Source organism: Pongo abelii, chromosome 15 (assembly GCF_028885655.2).
Source record: "Pongo abelii isolate AG06213 chromosome 15, NHGRI_mPonAbe1-v2.0_pri, whole genome shotgun sequence".
NCBI classification, from domain to species: Eukaryota; Metazoa; Chordata; class Mammalia; order Primates; family Hominidae; genus Pongo; species Pongo abelii.
In genome coordinates, this window is record NC_072000.2 from 81,454,616 (window position 1) to 81,477,211 (window position 22,596).

The following is a 22,596-nucleotide window of genomic DNA, read 5'->3' on the forward strand; positions in this document are numbered from 1 at the left end:
CCAGTGCTTCCTTGTGTCTAACTGAAATACCTCTTGCTGCAGCTGCAGCTCACTTTCTCTTTTTCCATCATCTGGCTTCAGGTCGCCATTCAAGTCCTCATTCAGCCTGGATCAGTGTGGCTTTCCTGATCCCCTACCCAAGGGGCAGGGGCAAGGTCAGAGGAGGCTGGCTCCTGCCCTGGAGCTTGTGCTGTAGTTGAGGAGGCTCTGATGATCCCCAGAGCCACATGGAGACTGCCAGGGAGCTAAGATGTGGATCCACCATGAGTCATGGAGGTTGTGCCAGCCACCACCCCTCAGCCCCTCGGCACAGCCTCCCTGCAGGGCTAACCTTCATCACAAGCAAACCTGTGAATAGAGAGCTCCCACTATGGTAGCAGGGATTCTCAGGCCCCTCATGCCTCCCAGGCCCTGTGAGGCCCTGTGAGCCAGACCCTCAGCCTCTGCCATCTGCCTCCCACCCATCACTGGACCAGCTGTGCTCAGAGAGCACACAAGGCAGCCAATGTGGCTCCGGCCCTATTTAGACAGATGGCGCCAGAGCCCAGAAATAGGCTTTAACCTGGCCCCCCATCCTGGCTCTGCTGCCCCGAGGGGTGGTGCATTTCCATCCAGGGGACCTGAACTAGGCTCACATCTTGTCCTGCCCCCGCTCCCCATCTGCCTCTCGGCTTTTATACATGCCCAGGTCTCCTCCTGGAATGTTCTGCCCTGTCCTCCACATGGTAGGAGGCCCATGTGTCCTCAGGCTAGGAATGTGATGCCTTGAGGCCAACTGGCTAGGCTCAAATCTCACTCAAGGACAATAGTTCCCCTCTTGGTGGTGATGTGAGGACACAGGTGCTCTCGTGCTTCCAGAGTCTTAGCACAGCACCTGGCAGGTTATAAGTGCTCAGTTAAAGTGATCTAGTGCTGTTTGTCTTTTTTTTTTTTGGTAACAGTTTAATAAAGTGTTCATAAAATGTTCCCAATAGGCTGGCTAAGAGCAAGGTAGCAGATAGCAAACCAAGTGGGAAATGTTTTGTGGTCACATCCACAGCAAAAGAGAAGCTATCCATCTTTTAAGAGTTGCCTTGGCTGGCACCTCCTCCAGGCAGTCTTTGTGGATTCTCCAGGACTGAGGCAGGAGCTCCTCCTCTGTGCCCCCAGTACTCCTTGAACAGAGCTCCAGAGTGCAGCTATGCGGTCTTGTTAGGGTCTTCTTAGGGGTCTGTGTACACACTAGAGCCTTGTGTCTTGCCTGTAGGCACTTTGAGTTCAGGGAACAGAGTCTGGACTGTAATTTGCTGAATAAATTATTTTGTGAATGACGGGTGGGAGAGACAGTGAGACTGAAAGAATCAGCTTGAGCCTGCCTTTTCCAGGGCCTATCCTAAGAACACGAGGCTGCCCACACCAAAGTCTGGGGGTCAGATGAGGGAGCTGAAGAGGAGCCTCCCTCTCCTGTTCTGTGGTCTAGGATAGTGATTCTCAATGTGAGGTCCCTGGCCGAGCGGTATCAGCATCCTTCAGGGACTTGTTGGAGATAGAGATTCTCAGGCGCTAACCAAGACCTGCTGTGGCAGAAACCCTGGGGCGGGACCCAGCGATCTGTGATGTAATAAGCCCTGCTGCTGATTGTGACCCATCAAAGTGTGAGACCCATTGCTGTAATGTTTCAAGGGTGTGCGTTCACTTTCCCATAAACTAACACCAAAGAGGAGAGGAAGTAGAGTGTCTCTGGGAGTAGGGGGGATGGTTTCTTCTCTGCTGAAGGCTTCCATGAAGGCCCTGGGGCTGGGCCCCCAGGACATGGCTCCTACTGGACCCCCACTCCCGAGGCTGAGATCATTGCACTGACAGGGCAGGTGTGATGGGGACACTTGAGATGCCCCTGCCCTCTCCCAGGTGGCCCTAGACCAGACAGGACGCTGCTCCCATCTGCTCTTGAGTCCATTCCCCACTGCCATTGCCCAGCATCCCTTCTAGGTGCTCCCTGCAGCAGGGGCCCCAGGGCAGACTTCTGGAATGACACAGCTAAGGGAGGCCCTAGAGATCATTGGCTAAAAACACATAAATTCACACAAGCCCCAAAACACACAAGTGTATACAACTCAACATGCACACATGTGAACACATAAATATGCATGCAACCCAAAACACAAGCATCTAAAACCCAAAATATAATCCCAAACACATTCCCAAGCACAACCAAATACCCCTCAAAACATACTCAGATACACACACACACACACAAACACACTGACACACAGACCTCAAAACACGCAAGCACCAATGCATAGACCCACTGTATTGGCTTCCTAGGGCTCTGCAACAAATTACCACAAACTATATGGTTCTGAACAACAGAAAGTTATTCTCTTCCAGTTCTGGAGGCCAGAAGTCTGAAATCAAGGTGTTGGCAGGGCCGTGCTCCCTCTGCAGGACCTAAGGGAGGATCCTTACTTGCCTCTTCCTAGCTCCTGGGGGTTGTCAGCAGCTCTTGGCATTCCTTGGCTTGCAGCTGTCTCACTCCAGTCTCTTCCTTTGTCTTCTCATGGCCTTCGTCTAAGGACACCAGTCGTTGGATTCAGGGGCCACCCTCATCACGTATGCCCTCATTTTAACTAATTACATCTGCGAAGACCCTATTTCCAAACAAGGTCACATTCTGTGGTTCCACGTGGACATGCATTTTGGGAGGATACTGTTCAACCCAGTAGCTCTGCACATCCCAAACACATAGCTACAGAGGCAGACAGGCAGGCACACACACACACACACACACACGCACACACACACACCCCTCTACCTGGCACATGGAACTGAGCTCCTGAGAGGAGAGAGAGTCCCTAAGTGTCAGAGCTATCCACTCCTCCTCTCTGGGTGTCCAGCAACTGAGAAGCCCACATCCTTATTACAACACTTACCCAGTGATGCTGCTTTTCAGTTTGGTTTTGTTGTTTTGTTTTGTTCAAAACGGTTAGGTATGCGTATAGTACAAAATTCAAAAAGCAATAAAGACTCTGGGCATGGTGGCTCATGCCTGTAACCCCAGCACTTTGGGAGGCCAAGGTGGGTGGATCACCTGAGGTCAGGAGGTAGAGACCAGCCCAGCCAACATAGTGAAACCCTGTCTCTACTAACAGTACAAAAATTAGCCAGGCATGGTGGCGCATGCCTGTAGTCCCAGCTACTCAGGAGGCTGAGGCAGGAGAATCACTTGAACCTAGGGGGCAGAAGTTGCAGTGAGCCGAGGTCCTGCCACTTCACTCCAGCCTGGGCAAAAGAGCGAAACTCCATCTTGAAAAAAAAAAAAAAAAGCAATAAAGAGAACAGAGTGAAAGGTAAGTCTTCCTCGCCATCTAGTTCCCTGCCCAGAAAACAAGCACTGGCAACAGTTTCTTGTGCATCCTTCTAGAGGAAATGGAGACACACAGGAGGCAGCATTCTCCATGTGCCATCTACATCTTGCTTTTCCTGCCTGGCCATGCACCCGTTGTTCTTTATTCTGGCTACTTTCACACCACTTGGGTCTCCACCTGACTGTGGGCTTGCTGAGGACGGGCCATATGTAATGGATCCCTGCCTCTTCAGCGCCTAGCTCGGGGCTGGCCCAGAGCAGGTGTTCAGTGCAGGGTGGCTCTATCTAGACAGTAATAAATTGTCAACAGCTGGTTGGATCTGAGTGTGACTGGCTGCAGAGCTTTGGTTGATCAGAGCCCACCCTGGCAGCAGCAGGAGCTGGGGTGGGATGGCCCCAGTAGGCTGCTCCTGCTGGTAGGCACCTCCCCACTGGCAGCCTCCAACCCGGCTCTAGCTGGAGCTGACTCTGGGGTCAGGGCCTCTGCTGCTATATCCCTATGGCTGCTTCACCTCCCTCTCCTCCTTCTGCCCCCTCCAGACTCCTGTGGAGGAAGCAGTCAGGGGAGAGGCTGGAGGGAGAACCATGCTGCCTGCCTGCTGGCATCTTAGCCCAGCAGACGAGGAGCTGAGCTGAGCCATTGCCCAGGCTTGCTGGCTGAAGACTTAGTGGGGACTTGTTACCACGGAGACGAGAATTGCAGCAATAACTCAGGGTCAAACTGGATCCTGCAGCTTCACCCAGTTGTGGTGAATGTATTTGCTTCACAACACTCACATATGAGATGCGCCACATTTTTTTTTAAATCAAAACAGAAACAGATGCCTCAGTCTGAGATTTTGCCATGATAGGCTTTGAGCAAAGCCCTAGAGGGAGACAGAGGTGGGCAAAGGCTGCTCAGCCCCCTGAGACTGGAAGCCCAGAGAAATGCTCACCAGCAGCTCCCTTTGTCCCTCTGTGGAAGGAGGGCTTAAGTTAGATAATTTGTAAGATCTCCTCCAGCCAAAACACTCTCATCATGGGGGCCAAATGAGTCCTACCCCAACCCACTGCCAATCTTTCCCTTCTTCTGCAAATATTTGTAAAGCACTCAACCCCATCCAGCACAGCAGAGGAAATAATCAGCAAACACAGCCAAGGGCTCTGTTGTCAAGGAGCTTCCCTTTGCGGGGAGGTGTGGGGAGTCAGCCATCTGCTACGTCATCCCGTAAACAACATCGAATGTACTAGTTACAACAAGGAAAATTACACTTAACTTTATTGAGCCATTGCAATGTGCTAGGCACTGCTCTAATGTTTCATGTGAGTTGGCTCTATTAAACCTCACATCCACCCAATAAGGTAGGTGCTATTAACATCTCCATTTTACAGATAAGGAAACTGAGGCACAGGGAGGTTAAGAAGCTTGCCCAAAGACATGGGGCTAGTAAGTAGCAGAGGCGGAACTTGGGCCCAGAGAGTCTAGTACTAGAAATCCACATTTACTGCATACATGATGCCTGCCTCCCAAGATGCTTAGAGGCATAGGACTTGGGGAGCTGGGCCTTGCCTGAGCTTTTCCCTAAGGAAGCAAAAATGGAGCTGAGATTAACCAGGGGGAGAATGAATCAAGTAATGGGAGAGAGAACTTTCCAGGTGGTGGGACTGGCATATGCAAAGGCCTTGTGGCAGGAGGGAAGGTGGCATGCTCCAGGAACTGAGGGAACAACCTAGGAGGCTGGAGATGGAAGTGAGGGGGAAGTTTGACACGATGAAGCCAGAACACTAGGTAGGGCTGCACACCCAGGCCTTGCTGGCCAAGTTAAGGAGAGCGAAGAAAGCCCTTCTAGCTGATTCCATCACAGCTTGGTCCAGGAGGCCTCCCTGGGCACTGCAGATTGGGTTCGGTGCATCTGCAAGCCCTTCTCATACTGCGTTATCACTGCCTTTCAGCCAAGGCCTTTCTCATTCACCTAGAATGAGCTTGAAGAGGGGAGGAACACATCTCATCCTCTTTAGCAACCCCTACCCGGTAGAGAACTCGGGAAAGAATAAGTGAGAACAGTAGGATAGAAGGGAGAGTGAGATCAGCAAGACCTGGGGGTGTACCCAGAAGGCTCCCTGAAGAAAGCAGAGTTGAACTGGGCCTTGCCAATGGAGCATTCCTGTTGGGGGAGGATCAAGGTCCTCCACAGAGGGGAGGAATGGAGGGGGCAGAGACAACCAAGGCCTTTGATGGGCAAGGGGCCTTCCATCGACTGGAGCTGAGGCTCCTCGTGGGAAGCTGGGGGAGGTGTGACTGGAGGGGTTCCTGGGGCCAAGAGGGCCTTCCCTAGTCCCAGCCTCTGCCCTGGAGCAGGCCAGGAGCCAAGAGCTCAGATGTCAAAAGGAGCAGGGAGCTGTGCAGAAGCTGGGGCCTTGGCTTTAGATCTCCGCCCCCGCTGCTCAGCTGCTAGCCGTGTGACCCTGGGCAGGCTACGCACCCACTCTGGGCCTCAGCATCCTCATTTGTAAACGGGGACAGTTGCCACCTCTCCTCTGGCAGGACTGTTGGGTCCAGGTGAGATGATGACTTTGTAAACATACTTTGTCACCTGGAGGAGAGTGCACATAGGCCCTCTGTCAGGCTCAGAGGTAATCCAGAGGCCAGGCCCATTCAGGACCCCACCCCCTACCTCCTGGAGGCTACCATTTCTCTTTTGTTCCCTTCCCTATAGGAGTCTAGGTTTAGACCACCCCAAAAAATGACTAGAGGGGCCTCAGTGGCTACCATCTTCCACTGATCCATTGAGGAGGTGGGGAGTTGGGAGGGGCAGGGCAGGGGGCTGGGGAGGCTGCCCCTGCCTGCCCTAGTGAGAGCTGTGCCGGGGAGGCCTCCAAGTTCCCTTCCTGATCACTGCCCCTGGGACTTGATGCTGTAGTCAGCACAGTACCACTGCTGTCAGGAGGAGCCACTGACCTGGGGTGGAGCAGGGAGGGAGGCTTGCCTCTGGCTTTCAGGCAGACGCCCAGGGACCTGGTGGCCACTTTGGCTTCAATAGTGCACCACCTTGGCTTCTTGATCTGCCTGCACATGGCCCAGCCAGGCCCTGACGGGGGAGGGAGAGGAGGTGGCATTGGATTCAGCCTTTGATTCTTTCTGAGTAGGCAGCCTGCACAGGAACCACTGGGCTGCATGTCACCATGAGAGCTCAGTCCCTCCACCCTCTCCTCCCCATCAACAAGTCTGAGTGGGAGCTGATCAGAGTGAGGGCATTTGAGGAAGAGAAGAGGGATTTGATGCAGGAGGAAAGCTTGGTTACATGGATATCTGTCAATCTCAAGCCTTCCTTTTAATATATGATCTTTTTCTAATTAGAAGCAACAATACATGTTCATATTAAGTAGTTTTTCAAACTCAGAAAAAAATGTTAAGGACTATTAAAAGAATGTGATATAATTTTAGTTTTTTTCTTTTATTTTTCTTTTTGGAATCCAGATCATTTCATTTAACAGCATTGTATCCTGCTGTTTTTATTTCCTATTTTACCTTTTTAACATAGGCATGGAGTCACCTGTCCTCCTCCCTGAGTCACTGCCCAGCTCCCAGGGGCCTGGGTGACTGTGACATACCCACAGCTGCTTCTGCCTTCTGTCTCCAGTGCCCCCTGGGCACCATCATGGCTGCTCACTGACTCAGGGGCATGGGCAGAAAGGCATGGGTTGGGGTCCAGGGTCTGGAGGACAAGGAAAGGAAACTTCCTGGCAAGGAGAGGCATTTTTGTGGGGGTCCCAGAGGTGAGATGGATGGGGTGGGGAAGCCAACACACTCAGCTTCCAGCCTGAGTCCAAGTGGCCACCTTCTCCCCTGATGGCATCCCAACTCCCTCTGCCACCCACAGAGGTGTTAAGAGGATAAGTTTCTTAACCTCTCTGGGCCTGAAATTCCTCATTCATAAGATGGGATAATAATAGAAGCTGCCTGGTCCGTCTCTTTAGCTGAGAGTCCCTTAGATGTAGTACAGATGTGGGAGGCCATCCTCCTGTACCCCAGAAATACAGTCCTCCTGGAATTGGGCAAAGCTGCTCTCTTCCCACTTGTGCCTTCAGAGGCTGCATGATGTAGTGGAGCCAAACACTTAGATTCCAATCCTGCCTCTGTCTCTCTCCAGCTGTGTGACTTTAGGCCAGTTACTTAACCTCTCTGAGCTTCAGTTTCTCTACGTGTAAGATGGGGATACTGACTCTTACTTCTTAGGCTGCTACCTCTCAGGTTGCTTGTGAGGAATAAACGATGTTTAGTGGGATAGCCATAAGAAGGCCTGGCCCATCACAAATGCCCATGTCCTTTCCTGCCCCTTTCTTCTCCTGAGGCCCCCTCAGGGGCTACACCCATGTAAGCCTGGAGTGTGGTCCCAGTATTCCCTGTCAGCCTTTCCTTTTTTCAATGTACTTCTGTCTTGAGCCTAGCAGCTTCATTCCTGCTTGTTGGAATCAGTGTTCTCTGCCTCGAGGGTGGCATATAGCAAAGTGATCAGGAGGGGCTGTGGAACCAGCCCCCCAGCTCAGGCCCTAACTTCACGGTACTAACTCCCTGATCTGGGCAAGTCTTTTAACCTCTCTGGCCCTGAAATTCCTCATTCATAAGATGGGATAATAATAGAACCTGCCTGGTCTTTGTACAGGAAACAAAAAACACTCTAGGAATCTTAAGCAAAACCAGGACTGGGACATGATGCTGTAGTCAGCTTGATTCATACAGGGAGTTGCAGGGTCTCGAAATCACTGGAAGAATTAGAAGCTGGGTCTTCAGAACAGAGCAGAACTGTCCCTCCAGACAAATTACTCCTCACCTAGTCAGGAGGGCCATTACTGGAGCCACGGAGTTCACGTCCTTTCACCTGCTATCCAGGGATGAGAAAACTGCTGCAGCTTTTGTCACAATTGCCTCTCACACCACCCCCTCCCTGGGAGCCAGAGACTGGGCATTGAACTTCCTGCAGAGAATCCCTTCCTGTCCTCGGCATGGCTTGTCAGCAGAACACCGCCTGAGCACCAGGGAGATCGCCTCCTCCTCCCCCTCCTCCCTTCAGCCTTGTAAGTCTATCTCCAGCATGTCTAATTGATGGGCTCTAATCTGTATCCAGAACCCCAGCTGCAAGGGAGTGTTGGAAATGTACCTTTTAACTTTCCAGCTTCTGCAATATAGGAAGGCACAGAAGTGGGAATGGATGCTGAGGGCGTCAACCGTGTCCCACATGCAACCTGATAGGTTTAACCCAGTTGACACCTGAAGAGACTTGGCACAGGGCCTGGCACATAGAACTCACTCAATAAGTGTTAGCTGTTGTTCTTATTCTTGGGCTGGGGCAGCAGCGAGAATTGCCTGGCCCTGCCCACGAGCCCTGGCAGAGAGCAGCAGAAGTGGAAATGCTTTTGCCCAGCATGGTGCTGTCCATGGTGCTGAGAGCCCAGCTGGACCCAGCCAGGGGCGGCGGGATCATTGCTCTGCTTGCATCGTGGGCCCAATGGAAGGTGGAACTCCAAACCTCTCACCCCATGCTGAGGCTTCAGGAGCGACTGCGGTGGAGGGGACGTTTGGGGACCTCTCAGGGAAGGCTGGCTTCGATCCTATGACGAGGACAGCAAAAGCAACAACTTACGTTTGTGGCACAGTTTACAGAAAGACCCTCCATGCACTATGTCCTTTAACTAACCGTCATAACCACCCTGGTATAGGCAGGACAGATATGATCTTCAAGAAAAAACTAGCAAGAGGTTAAGTAGCAGCTGATAAACAATAGAGCCAGATTCACACCCAGTCTCCTTACCTGTGGCTGTATGCTCCCTCCACTCCCTGCAGTGACTGCTGGAGGGAAACTTGGTAGCTAATGTGTGCTATGTGGGGGCAAAAATTTGGGACTTATGTACTCTGTGCACTGTGCAAATGTGTACAAACCACCTACATTTTATTCTTTCCTAGCCTTGAGTGTGTCTCTGGGTAAAGGGCCTTCTGTCTCTCACTGAGGCCTACTATGCGATGGTCTTTGGGAGAACCATGGAAAGTATAAGAGAAAGATATGGTCCCTACTATCAAAGAGCCCATGGATTTGTTGGTGAGCTGGCTGCTCACGTGCATGGAAAAATGAGAGGATAGTCCCGGGCAGTGGTTGCAAGGCCAGCTGTGTAAAGAAGGTGGGAACAAGGTGCAGACAGGGCTGGTAATCTGAAAGAGGGTTCAGAGGAGTAGAATATAAGCTGGCCTCAGGGGCTTTAAATGCTGATGAGACCAAGGCTCACCCAAGTCCAGGAGGAAGTGGCTCAAGCTGTGTAGGGGTGGGGCAAGCAACTCTGAATAAGGGGGCTGGCGGGGCAGAATAGAGGGTACCATGAGGAAGTAGCCAGGCCAGTGGCCTCTGGGGTAACGGGAGGAATACCAGAGCCTGGAACTTCCAGTGAAGAGGTGGTGTGGGCCTCTCTAGATCTTCAGCCAACTCTCCACAGATTCAGGACCAGCTAGGGGTGGGGGCAGAGATTGCATGGGAGGAGAATATAAGGACCAGCCTCATGAACTGCCACACTGTGATGTGGTTTAAGAGGCACTGAGGTATCACCCTTTATCCCCAAATCTCCCCACCCTCTCTCCTTATTTAGAAGAAGTGAGAAAACTTTTGGGGTCATCAAGAACTCCTTCTCTAGGTGCAAATAACCCTGGAAATCTCAGTCTGGTGCTTTTATGTCTTGGCTGCACACAATAATTGACTGGAGATTCTCATGCTTAATGTCTGGGGTGGAACATGAGTATCTAGATGTACTAAACACCATCTAGGTGATTCCAGTGACCCCCCTCCCAACCTGAGGAGTCACTGAAAGCACTGAGTGGGGAGCCAAAAACCCCCAGTTCTATCTCCAAACCACCATTTTCCCCAGCCTTAAGCAAATCTCCATGTCTGCTGGAGACTCAGTTTCTCCATATATAAAGCTGAGCAAACCACTTTTTGTTGTGAAGAGTTGAGGAGTTTGAGGATGGCATGGAGCAGAGAAGGGCTTACTGATATTTAGGGAAAGATTTATGGCCAGCGGACATGTCAGTGGTGAAGGACGTGAACCAGAGCCCTTAATTCCAGTGACACACAATCCCTCTCCCCACACTTCCTCCAATAGTAACCAGCCCCCTAGCTGTGAGAGTGAACCTCACTGAGAAGGGGGGCCCTCAGTAAGAAGGGGCAAGGGGTGGTGGGGGCAGGGCAGGAGACCTGGAGAAGAAGGAAGAAGGGGAGGTGGGAGTGGATGCCCATGACCAGGAATCCCAGCCTGTTTGTTTAAGTCCAGAACCATGGGAGATAATCTTACCTGTTGTTAACAAAAAGGTGATTAATTATTGAAGCTACTGAGAAGGCTAAATGGCAAGGGGGCAGGGCGGGAGCTGTGGCTTTGTGCACTCTGGGGGTCATGGGGTTGGAGAGAAGCGGGGGGTGGCTCCCCAACCATAGCACCTTTTCCTAGCACATGGCTTGTGGCTATAGTGATTCTCTAATCCAAACCAAAACACATGTCTTATGGACCAGTTCCTGAGAACTCATGGGGATGGTGGAGCAGACTGGGCCCTGGGCTGTGCTGGGAAATGCAGGCACAGTGGCTGCAGATCCAGCCTGGGTTCCTGGCTCAGCCCACTCTGCTCTCCGCTGCATCACCCTAAAGGCTAGGGAAGCTGCTGTCCCTGGACTAAAGTGTGAGCAAGGTCATCCCCTTCCTCTGCCCCCTGCTCAGCACGTCCAGAGCAGCAGAGGCTCAGGGGCCAGCAAAGCAGAGGGTTACGAATGGTCTGGCTTCAGGGCCAGCTCTTCCACTCACTAGCACCATGACCTCGGGCCAGTTAACCTCTCTGGGCCATGACCTTGAGCCAGTTGTTTAACCTCTCTAGGCCTTAATTTTCTCTTGCATTTAGGGATGATTCTTATACCCTAGGGTACTTATAAGAATTAAATGAGCTAGTACTTAAATAGAAAATATTTAGCCCATATTAATTGCTCTGTAAACGTTAGCTATTAATAAAATTCATCCCTCCCTGGGCCCTCCTGGACCATCCTAACTCTGGGGTCATCCCTGAGATTTGGCTTTGGCCTTGAGATGTCTAACTCATCTGGAAGGGGAAGTGGGAAGCAAAGTGCTGGCCTTGTTAGTTAGGGCAGCAGTGGATAAAACCAGGCTAGTTCTGGAGGCCTGGGAGTGAGCAGTAGGATGGGGCAGACAGAAAGGCAAAGCTAGCTCTTTTTGAAGCCTTTGCCCAGTTGCCAAGGACAACTTTGCCCAAGCCTAGAACAGCTGAGCTGCCAGCTTTTGGCATAGGAACCCAGGATGGAGGAGAAATGGGACAGGAAGAGGGCCACACACTCTCCCATCAGATAAGATATGCAGCTAGGAGGGGCCCTGAAACCCTGACTCACCAACCGGTATTCACATCATCTCCCACCGCCCCTCCTTGGCCCACAAAGCAAGGCTGACATTTGTTTTTTATGCACAGGAAGGACAGAAACAACCACCACCTACCAGCTGCAGTTTGAGGGATAGTGGATGGACCTTTCCATCCTCACATCTCTCCTCTTGCCTGCCCCAGAACAGAGAGGCTGGAAGGAAGAGTGTAGGGACTGTGCAGTCTGGGCCTCTTACCACAGCCTTACAAATAAGCTGATGAGGAGGAGGATGGCAGCGCTGGCTAATTAAGCAGTCATATTTCTTAAGCACTGTGCAAATGGATTTATGTGAATTATCTTACTTCCCCTTTGCAATAACCCTGTGAGGCAATACTGTTATTATACCCATTTTCCAGATATGGGAACTGAGGCTGAGACAGATGAAGTCACTGCCCCTGGTCACACAGCTAGCAAAGGTGGGTCTGGGATTAAGTCCAGTCAGTGGCTTCAGAGAGCCTGATCCTTCCCATTGCCCCAAACAGCCTTTGTCCTATACTGTGAAAGTGATGTCTAAACAGATGAGCTCCTTGATGCCCCCGCTACGCCCTGCTGGGCTGGTGCCCCTGCTGTGTTTTCTGTTGGCATCCTAGAGTTTCTAGCTTCATTCTTTCCAGTGCTGATGCTTTAGTCTCCAGTAAGCCAAAATCTGGATTTTCTGCCTGTCTTCTTCACACCCAAGAGCTAGCTCTCCCTCCAGAAAGAAGTATGGTCCAGGGAGGGTGAAGGGATGCAGAGAAAAGGCTTGGTGCTGCTCTAGGTTTCCACGGCAACAGCCTCCCTCATTACTGCCTCTGCTTGCTGCCTGGGAAAGCTGAGGAGGGTGGTGAGGTGGGAGAGGGTGAGGATCTTGTCTCCTTTCTTTTCCTCCCTCACTGCCCTGCAGGTTGAGCAGCCAGATTGAGCTGAAAGCCTGCACCTGACCAACCTGCTGGATGGAATTCCCCACCTCCTGCCCAACTCCAAGCTTAGTGGCTGGGGCCTTGTAACTAGGGGTCCTCCCAGGCAGAAGGGCCACCTGGTCCAAGCCGCCCAACAGCAGTCCTCTCCCTAACCCCAAAGGCTGGGATGTGAACTCCGTAGAGAGGATCTCATGTTTGTACTTCCAGGGGAAATAGATACTCAATGAATTCTTGTTGAATGAATGAATGAATGAAACAATAGTGATCCATTCTACACTGTAGCCACTGCCATTCATTTTCACTTCCTCAAAATATTATATTCAGCCTTCCCTCTAGGTCTTTGCCAACACGGGTGCCTCTGCCCACGCTTCCCCATTGCACAGGACTAACTCCTACACCCCTTTCACATCTCAGCTTGGAGGTCACTTTGTCAAAATTCAAAACTTTTACACTTCAAAAGACACCATCAAGAAAATTAAAAGGAAAGCAATAGACTGGGAGAAACTATTTGCAAAGCAGCGCTCTGATAAAGGATGTGCATTTGAGCATAAAGATGACCAAAGGGGCCCTGAAGGAGGGTGCTGCCTGTAGGGACCAGCCCCACAGGGTCGGTGAGTTTCTCCCCGTGTGTGGTGACGAGAGTGTAGAAATAAAGACACAAGACAGAGATAAAAGAAAAGACAGCTGGGCCCGGGGGACTACTACCACCAATGCGCGGAGACCGGTAGTGGCCCCGAATGTCTGGCTCCGCTATTATTTATTGGATACAAAGCAAAAGGGACAGGGTAAAGAGTGTGACTCATCTCCAATGATAGGTAAGGTCATGTGGGTCACGTGTCCACTGGACAGGGGGGCCTTCCCTGCCTGGCAGCTGAGGCAGAGAGGGAGAGGAGACAGACAGAAAGACAGCTTACGCCATTATTTCTGCATATCAGAGACTTTTAGTACTTTCACTAATTGACTACTGCTAGCTAGCAGGCAGAGCCAGGTGTACAGGATGGAACATGAAGGCGGACTAGGAGCGTGACCACTGAAGCACAGCATCACAGGGAGACAGTTAGGCCTCCGGATAACCGCAGGTGAGCCTGACTGATGTCAGGCCCTCCACAAGAGGTGGAGGAGCAGAGTCTTCTCTAAACTCCCCAGGGAAAGGGAGACTCCCTTTCCTGGTCTGCTAAGTAGCGGGTGTTGTTCTTTGACACTTTTCGCTACCGCTAGACCACGGTCCACCTGGCAACGGGCGTCTTCCCAGACGCTGGCGTCACCGCTAGACCAAGGAGCCCTTCTGGTGGCCCTGTCTGGGCATAACAGAAGGCTCGCACTCTTGACTTCTGGTCACACCTCACTATGTCCCCTCAGCTCCTATCTCTGTATGGCTTGGTTTTTCCTAGGTTATGATTATACAGCAAGGATTATTATAATATTGAAATAAAGAATAATTGCTACAAACTAATGATTAATGATATTCATATATGATCATATCTAAGATCTATATCTGGTATAACTATTCTTGTTTTATATTTTATTATACTGGAACAGCTCGTGTCCTCGGTCTCTTGCCTCGGCACCTGGGTGGCTTGCCGCCCACAGCTGCCAGCAAGGGAGTTCCTGGGTCTGTAAGTCTTGTGGTCTCTCCACCGCATTTGTTCTTTTGCAGCAGCCCCGTAGCTGAGTGGAGCCTCTGGGCCTGACGTGGACCTTCACTGGAGAAGTGACTCAGGTGGGAAAAGTCTCCCCGGGCCTCTCCACCTGCAGGATCGCCTTCCTACACCTTCCCCCGCCCGCTTCCTTAGTGCAGGCTCCTCCCAGTGACCACCAGCAGAACTGCAGCCTCCTGCCTTAGCTGACCTGGAGCCCAAGGTAGCTCAGATGCCAGCTCCTTCCTCCAGGAGACCCTAGAAATGCCATTGGCTGCTACTCTGATGCTCTGGCAGAAGGCATGCCGTTAAAGTGTACTGTGTTCGATGTAAACTATTATGAGTTTGCATCTGGCTAAACGTGTTAGTGAGTGAGTTAATTAGCCACCTGGGGTAGAAACAAGAAAACTATGGGTGGCCTAGGCAGAGCTTGATGGAGCAGGAATTAGGGGAACTGAGAAAGACAGGCAAGAGACTCCTGGATCCTGCTAGATGCTAATCTAGAGGGTGGGAGTGGGAGGAGTTTTGTGCACCCCTTCCATTTCCAGGACTACTCTCAGGCCCTCCATTGTGGGTTCTGTGAGTGAGCACAAGCAGCCCAGACTCCCAGGCCACCTCCTGTCCCCTGCTTCAATCCCTTTACCTTCATTCCTTCTCCATCCCTATCTCTCAGCCCTCCCCAACTCCTGGAATCTTTCCATGGTGCCCCCTGGATCTCCATTCTTCATTCTGCAAATATTTATGTGATGCTCCCCGTGTTCCAGGCATTGTTCTACAAGATTAACACATCCTAACTCACTCCTCTTAAGAGCCCTGTGAAGTGGGTGCTAATAGCTGTTGCCATTTCCACTTTACAGAGGAGTAAAGTGAGGCATGGGGACTGTAAGTGCCTTGCTCAAGGTCACCTGATGAGCGATGAGCAAGCATTGGAGCTGAGATTCAGTGTCACAGAACCTGTGATCCCCAGAAGCATCCCCAGCTCCTCGGTCTCCTCACCTTCCGACTGGGAGACTCCCCAGTCCAGCTTCCCTTTCCACCCTCTCAGAGGGTGGTTCCTGCTTCCCCCCCAACACCACTGGCCTGGGGATGGAGATATGTCTTTCTTGTTCCCCTTGGCAACATTAAGACTCTTCCTCCCTGCTTTCTAGAGCCCCCTGTCTTGGACCCACAGGTGTCAACCTAGACATCTTGCTGCCCGTCTTTGTTAGTCATCAAGGAGTCCCCCAGGCCACTCTCCCCTTCCCCCCTCACTGTCTCCCCAGTGCTTTTCCTGTCTTCATTCTTGCTGATGTCAACGTCCACATCTCCCCAAAATGATCCTTCTGATACTCAGCCACTCGCTCCCACGGTCATGTCCTAGACCTGATCACCACCAATAGCTGGAATCTCTTTCATTTCAGCACCAAACATCCCACTTTCGGCGTGCCACTCCCTCTGCTCTACACCTACTAGTCGTCCACAATTCTCCTGCCTCCCCTTGGAACTCCAGTATCTTTCCCTGGTCCTCACCCATCTTGCATCTTATTTCTCTCCTGGCTCAAATTCCACAGCAAATCATTACAATTATTCACCTGCTACACCCTCAACCCTTTTGTCTTATGCTCATACTTGCTGGGGGGAAGCCTCTACCCCAACTAAGTCTTCCACATGTGCAACCATACAGGTGAATCCAGCACAGCAAGTCTGTCTGCTCTCGTCAATTCAAGATCTTGAGCCTCCACGGGCCCCATTGTTGCCTGGCAATCCTGCTCCATTTCCCTAATCCATCCTCTCTCGTTCCCCTAGACTTCTATTTCTACGTTTTTTTCCTGTCCCCAAACATCCAACATCCGCCCACCACCACCACCTCACACTGTGCTGAGACCTCATTCCTTCTTTCACTGAGAAACTTGAAGCAAGGCTGGGCATGGGGGCTCGCACCTGTAATCCCAGCACTTTGGGGGGCCGAAGTGGGTGGGTCACCTGAGGTCAGGAGTTTGAGACCAGCCTGGCCAACATGGTGAAACCCCATTTCTACTAAAAATACAAAATTTAGCCAAGTGTAGTGGTGGCCACCTGTAGTCCGAGCTACTCAGGAGGCTGAGGTAGCAGAATTGCTTGAACCCTGGAGGCAGAGGTTGCAGTGAGCCAAGATGGTGCCACTGCACTCCAGCCTAAGCGACAGAGTGAGACTCTGTCTCAAAAAAAAAAAAAGAAAGAAAAGAAAAAGAAACTAGAAGCAGTAAGGACAGAACACTCACTGGCTCCCGCTGCCACCCCTGGGACCAGCCAGCACCTGAGCATGTGTGCTGCCTTCCCTCCCACTCACCCAGCCAACAGCCTGACTCTCAGCAAACATCTCCACTGTGCACTAGTTCCCAACCCTCCCGCAGTCTCACTTTGCTCCAGCAGTTCCCCCTTCCTCCTACTTCTTCTACTGAATAATTCCCACCACTATACAATGTGTTATTTCTCCCGTCTTAACCACTTTCACCTCCAATTACTCTTCCAGAGAGCTGTTTTTGCCCACTGGCTCCAATTCCTCTCCCGTCATTCTCTCTGGAGCCTGTTCCAGTCTGGCCACCTGCACATGGCTTAAACCATGGCTAATTTGGCTGGGCGCAGTGGCTCGTGCCTCAAGTGAAAGAGAGAGAGGGGGAGATAGAGAGAGAGAGAGGAAGGAGGGTAGAAGAGAGAGAGGAAGGAGTGTAGAAAAGAGAGAGGAAGGAAGGAAGGAAGGGGAGAGAGAGAGAGAGAGAGAGAGAGAGAGAGAGAGAGAGAGAGAGAGAGAGAGAGAGAGACCGACCATGGCTCATTCACAGTTGTCATTTTTCTTGACCACATCAACACTGGTTCCTCCCTCCTCCTGGAAACATTGTCTTCATTCAACCCAGGACACCACCCTCTCCTGCTTTTCCTCCTTCCTCACTGGCTGCTGCTTCTCAGTCTCCTCTGTTTCCTCCTCCCCTGCCCTGTAGATATTGGTGCACCCCGAGGCTCCCACCTTGGATCTCTCCTCTCGCTACATTCTCTTCTGTAATTCAGGGCTTTGCCTCGAAGAGCTGTAGCTATGCCGGTGGCTTTTGTCTCACATTTATGTCTCCAGTCTCTCTTCTGAACTGCAGACTAACCTATCCAAATCCCTGCTCCCCGTCTCCACTTAGCATGTTCCAAACTCAACTCCTGGTTGCACCCTTGCACCCACTCCCCCTCTACCTCCACTATCCATTTCCGTCCTGCACTTTCTGCCTCTCCCATTCCATAACAGCAACTGTATCTTCCAGTGGCTCAGGCCAAAAACCTGAGAGTCATCCTCGACTCCTCTCACTTTTTCACATCCCCTATCTAATCTGCCAGCAAATCTTGTTGGCTCCACGTTCAGAATATTTCCAAAACCTGAGCACGTCTCCCACCTCCACTGCGCCCATCCCAGTCCAGGCTACCATTGTCTCCTGCCCAGACCCTGGCTGAGCTCTCCGCATCTACTTCTCCACTTGTCACCCCTCCTGCTCCCCCACCTAGTCTCTATATGAGGATCAAAGAGATCTCGTTAAAGCCTGTAATCCCAGCAGTTTGGGAGGCTGAGGCAGGAGAATCACTTGAGATCAGGAGTTTGAGACTAGCCTTGGCAACATAGTGAGATGCTTGTTTCTATCAAAAAATTTTAAGAATTAGCCTGGTGTGGTGGCATGCACCTGTAGTCCCAGCTACTCTTGCATATTGCTTGAGCCCAGGAATTGGAGGCTACAGTGAGCTATGATCGTGCCACCGTGACAGAGTGAGGCTCTGTCTCTCTCTTAAAAAAAAAAAAAGTCATTTTAATTTAAATGTCATTTTTAAAATGACATTTAAAAAAAGTCATTTTGATTCACTCCATGGCTAACTCCCCATGCCCTTCACCCTGCCCTTTGCAGCCCACTGGTCTGCTTGCTTCCCCAACTCTCCGGGCAAGCTGGAAGCCCAGGGCCTCTCCTCTGCTTAAAGTGCTCTTTCCCCCACAGCTGCATGGTTCCCTCCCTCAAGTCCTTGCTCAGATGTCATTCTCTCAGTGAGGCCTTCCCTAATCACCCCTTTACAATTCTAACCTCACCCTCGTCCCTCCACTTTGTCTCCCCAGTGGAATCCCACAAGGGAGGGATTTTTATTTATCTTGTTCACTGGTGCATTTGTCTAGCATAAAGCAGTTGCTCACCAAATATTCAAATGCATCAATGAATGGATGAATGAGTCTACTTTTCTTGAAGGGAAGTGAAGGGTTTTCAGGTAGAGGTGAGGTCTGAAGGCAAAATGAATGATCTTTTGAGAGAACAACCACCTTGCAGATAAGTTCAAGTAGCTACCGGACACCTCCCATTTTCACCCGCCCTTCCCACTCTTATCCATGCCTGAGGAATGTGATGCCAGGGATGGCAGGCTCTGCATTGGTGTCTCACCAAAATGTTCAGGCTCATGGAGTTGGCTCAGGTCCTGGGCAGGTGCTGGTCTCCCTAGTTCAAATGCCTGGAAGACAGAGACCTTTCTAAGCCAGGCATAAAAATAACAAACTCCACATATTTCCAGTTATTTGTGGGAGCAAAAAAATGAAAACAATTGAACTCATGGAGCTAGAGAGTAGAAGGATGGTTACCAGAGGCTTAGAAGGATATGAGGGTGGTGGGGAGTGGGGATGCTTAATATGTACAAAAAACAGAATGAATAAGACCTAGTATTTACTAGCACAACAGGGTGACTATAGTCAAAAATAATTTAATTGTACACTTGAAAACAACTAAAAGAGTATAATTGGATTGTTTGTAACCCAAAGGATAAATGCTCAAAAGGATGGATACCTCATTTATCCTGATGTGCTTATATCTCATTGCATGCCTGTATCAAAACATCTCAGGTACTCCATAAATATATACACCTACTATGTACCCACAGAAGTTAAAAAAAAACAAACAAAAAAACAGGGGTTTCTTGAGTCACTGCACGTGCCAGGCACTGCATTCCCTAGGAGCTATGGCCCTCACCGTGGCTGGATGGTGACCGGAACAGAGATTGCTGAATGCAGAGATGGTTGTCAGTGAGCCCCATCTGCATGGGCATTCTGTGAACACAGCAGTTTTGACTTCCAGCCTGAACATTTCCACACTGGGGTCTGACCCACCTTTGTGAGATTTGTCATTTATACACAAGAAAAACTTCCTAAGGTAGAACTGGCAAAATGCACATTTTGATGTGCATTTTACCACTCTTGTTCCAGGGATCCAGTGGTACAAAATAAGAACTCTCCCAGGAAACCGGAACCAGTCTGTCATCCCGGCCTTGGGTTTGAGGCAGCTGTTCTCTTGCAGGACAGGGCTGTGTGCCATCTCGTGGGCCGACCCTCCTGTCTTGGGTCTGAAGTGGCCTAGCCTGGCCGAGGCACTCAGTGCCCATCCCACAACTCCCCATCAGGCTTCTGTGTTTTGCAAAATGCAAGGGAGTCTTTGCGTCTGACCTGGATGCCCTCTGTTCCCCAGGGACCCTCCCAGGATGTCTGCCTCACCGGACGACCTGAGTACAGGGGGAAGGTTACAGAACATGACAGTGGATGAATGCTTCCAGTCTCGGAACACTGTCCTCCAAGGGCAGCCCTTTGGGGGTGTCCCCACCGTGCTGTGCCTCAACATCGTCCTGTGGGTGGTGAGTCCTGGGCACTGCAGGAGGCAGATAGTAAAGCCTCAGACAGGGTCGAACTTTCACAGGTGATGCAGTGGGGGACCCAGTTGTCCAAATGGACAACAATGACAGCGATACGAACTGCCTGAATGTCAGTCCTGCCCAGGGTGGCCCGGGTAGGTGGGCCTCAAAGAGGCTGGAGGAACAGGCAGAATTCTTGGGATTCTTTTCTATGCATCATTGTCCAGAGGTCCACCTGGCCTCCTTCCTCTTTCTCATTGCTGAGGTCTTCAAGGCACATTCTGGTCCCATAGATCTGAACATGCCACCAGCTCCATTCAATGAAATCTGAGCATCCACTTTGTGCCCAGAAGCTGCTGGGTGCTGGCAACCTAGAGTTGAAAGGAATGGCCCCTACTCCAACATAGCTCACCTTCTAGTGGAGGAGCTCCCTGGGGACCTCAGGGACAGGGTCTCCCCCAAGGGAATGCAGGGGGCCAGCCAAGGGGAAGGGATCCATGAACTCTCCCACGCCACATTGCTTTTCCTGGCCTGTAGCTCGTCCTTGTGGTTTACTCCTTCCTCCGGAAAGCTGCGTGGGACTATGGGCGCCTGGCTCTGCTGATACACAATGACAGGTGAGGAGGGGTCGAGATGGGTGAGCCGTTGCCCCCTTGGGGAGAACCTGCTGCCACAGCCAGGACACGGCTCTGCCCAGTGCCCGAGCTGCAGCAGGTGTCTCGCCAGCAGGTGGCCTCTGCCCCTGCTCTGCCCTCCCTGCAGGAAGGGGACTTGGAGGGAAGCCATTCCTGGGCACAAGGCCATGTTTTTCCCTGGTCTTAGACTTTCTGGATCACGTGGCTGGACTCCCAGATGCCTGGTGTACCTGGCACAGGGGTGATTGCTGTCTGTGCCCAGAGCTGTGTGCTCAGCAAAGGAGCTGAGGAGCGCCTGCCCGTGGCAGAGCAGAGGGCAGCCCTGAGCCAAGGAGTGGAGAGGGAGCAGGGCAGGCAGCTGAGACCTTTTCTCTCCTTTCTTACCTCCCTGCCCCTTCCCTGGCTGGCAGCCTGACCTCGCTGATCTATGGGGAGCAGAGCGAGAAGACATCTCCCTCGGAGACTTCCTTGGAGATGGAACGCAGAGACAAGGTGAGTGCTAGGAGCGGTCTGGGCGGTGGGAGTCCCGGCACTGGGCAGGCGGGCGTGGTGTGCACAGGAAGAAGCACGGCTTAGACCTTGGGGCTTTGCAATCAGCCAGCCTCAACCACTCCGGCAGTGTGACCTTGAGCAAATTCCTCAGCCTCCCCCAGACTCAGTTTCCCCACCTGAAAGTTGGAGATATTGATCATACCTACTACTAGGGTGCCAAGTAAGTGTTATGAATTAAGATATCTTAGAGAGATTTTTAACATTAATTTCTCTTCTCTGCTCAAATCTCCAACCCTTCTCACAGTCCCGTCCTGCCCACGTCCCTGCCTCTGACTCTGAGTCAAGGCCTCACCTCCCATTTCACATAGAAGATTCTAGTCATCCGGGATACCCTCAGCCTCAGGCTTCCCAGCCCTGTTTAGTGGAGCGCAGTCTGCTGCTTCCTCCTCTTCCCTGGTGAAGGCCAGCCCTCCACCCGACTCACGCATTCCTTCAGCCACTTGCTGGGAAGCACCTGCTGTGTGCCAGCCACTGGGCTGGGAGCTGGGGACCAAGTCCTGCCTCACGGCGCTGTCTTCCCCAGGCAGGGGAGACGACCAGACAGAGGCATGGTGGAGAACGCCACAGGGGGAGGTCAGAGATGGTCTCGGGCAGTGGTGACATTTCAGCGGGGCCCTGAATACTTTGAGAGGGAGCCCTGAGAACGTCCTCCCTCCACACCCCCACGCACAGCTGAACTGACAGAGGCCCATGCTGCTGTCACCACTTCCTCACCTCTCACTCACACCTGGCCTCCCACTCACGCCTCCCCTCCCACCCACGCCCCCTCCCACTCATGCCTCCCCTCCCACTCTCGCCTCCCCTCCCACCCACGCCCCCTCCCACTCTCGCCTCCCCTCCCACCCACGCCCCCTCCCACTCATGCCTCCCCTCCCACTCTCGCCTCCCCTCACTCTCTCCTCCCCTCCCAGTCACGCCCCCCCTCACTCTCGCCTCCCCTCCCACTCTCGCCTCCCCTCCCACTCTCGCCTCCCCTCCCACTCACGCCTCCCCTCCCACTCACGCCTCCCCTCCCACTCACGCCTCCCCTCCCACCCACGCCCCCTCCCACCCATGCCTCCCCTCCCACTCTCGCCTCCCCTCCCACACTCGCCTCCCCTCCCACACTCGCCTCCCTCCCACTCTCGCCTCCCCTCCCACTCTCGCCTCCCTCCCACTCTCGCCTCCCCTCCCACTCACGCCTCCCCTCCCACTCACGCCTCCCCTCCCACTCACGCCTCCCCTCCCACCCACGCCCCCTCCCACTCATGCCTCCCCTCCCACTCTCGCCTCCCCTCCCAGTCACGCCCCCCCTCCCACTCTCCCCTCCCCTCCCACTCACGCCTCCCCTCCCACTCACGCCTCCCCTCCCACTCTCCCCTCCCCTCCCACCCACGCCCCCTCCCACTCATGCCTCCCCTCCCACTCTCGCCTCCCCTCCCAGTCACGCCCCCCCTCACTCTCGCCTCCCCTCCC

At 52.3% G+C, this 22,596-nt stretch overlaps 1 protein-coding gene and 1 non-coding gene across 11 annotated transcripts in view; one reads left to right on the forward strand and one right to left on the reverse strand.

Moving 5' to 3' along the window:
- Nucleotides 1-22,596, forward strand: part of TMEM63C (transmembrane protein 63C) — an 85,397-nt gene that overhangs the window by 24,767 nt on the left and 38,034 nt on the right. For 7 of the 10 annotated variants that reach the window (XR_008513362.2, XR_008513363.2, XR_008513364.2 and 4 more), the window contains exons 3-6: nt 14,332-14,394; nt 19,795-19,957; nt 20,492-20,571; nt 21,000-21,081. Coding sequence is in view for 7 of the 10 variants with exons in the window: in XM_054530884.2 (XP_054386859.1) it covers nt 19,808-19,957; nt 20,492-20,571; nt 21,000-21,081 (312 nt within the window). In the remaining 3 variants the exon portion in view is untranslated. The remainder of the gene's footprint in view (nt 1-14,331; nt 14,395-19,794; nt 19,958-20,491; nt 20,572-20,999; nt 21,082-22,596) is intronic. The other 3 variants (XM_054530887.2, XM_054530886.2, XM_054530885.2) reach the window with 2 other exon arrangements.
- On the reverse strand, nt 960-1,086 carry LOC112128931 (small nucleolar RNA SNORA32). The gene has a single exon (XR_002911375.3). It is a non-coding gene; the product is annotated as a small nucleolar RNA SNORA32 (small nucleolar RNA).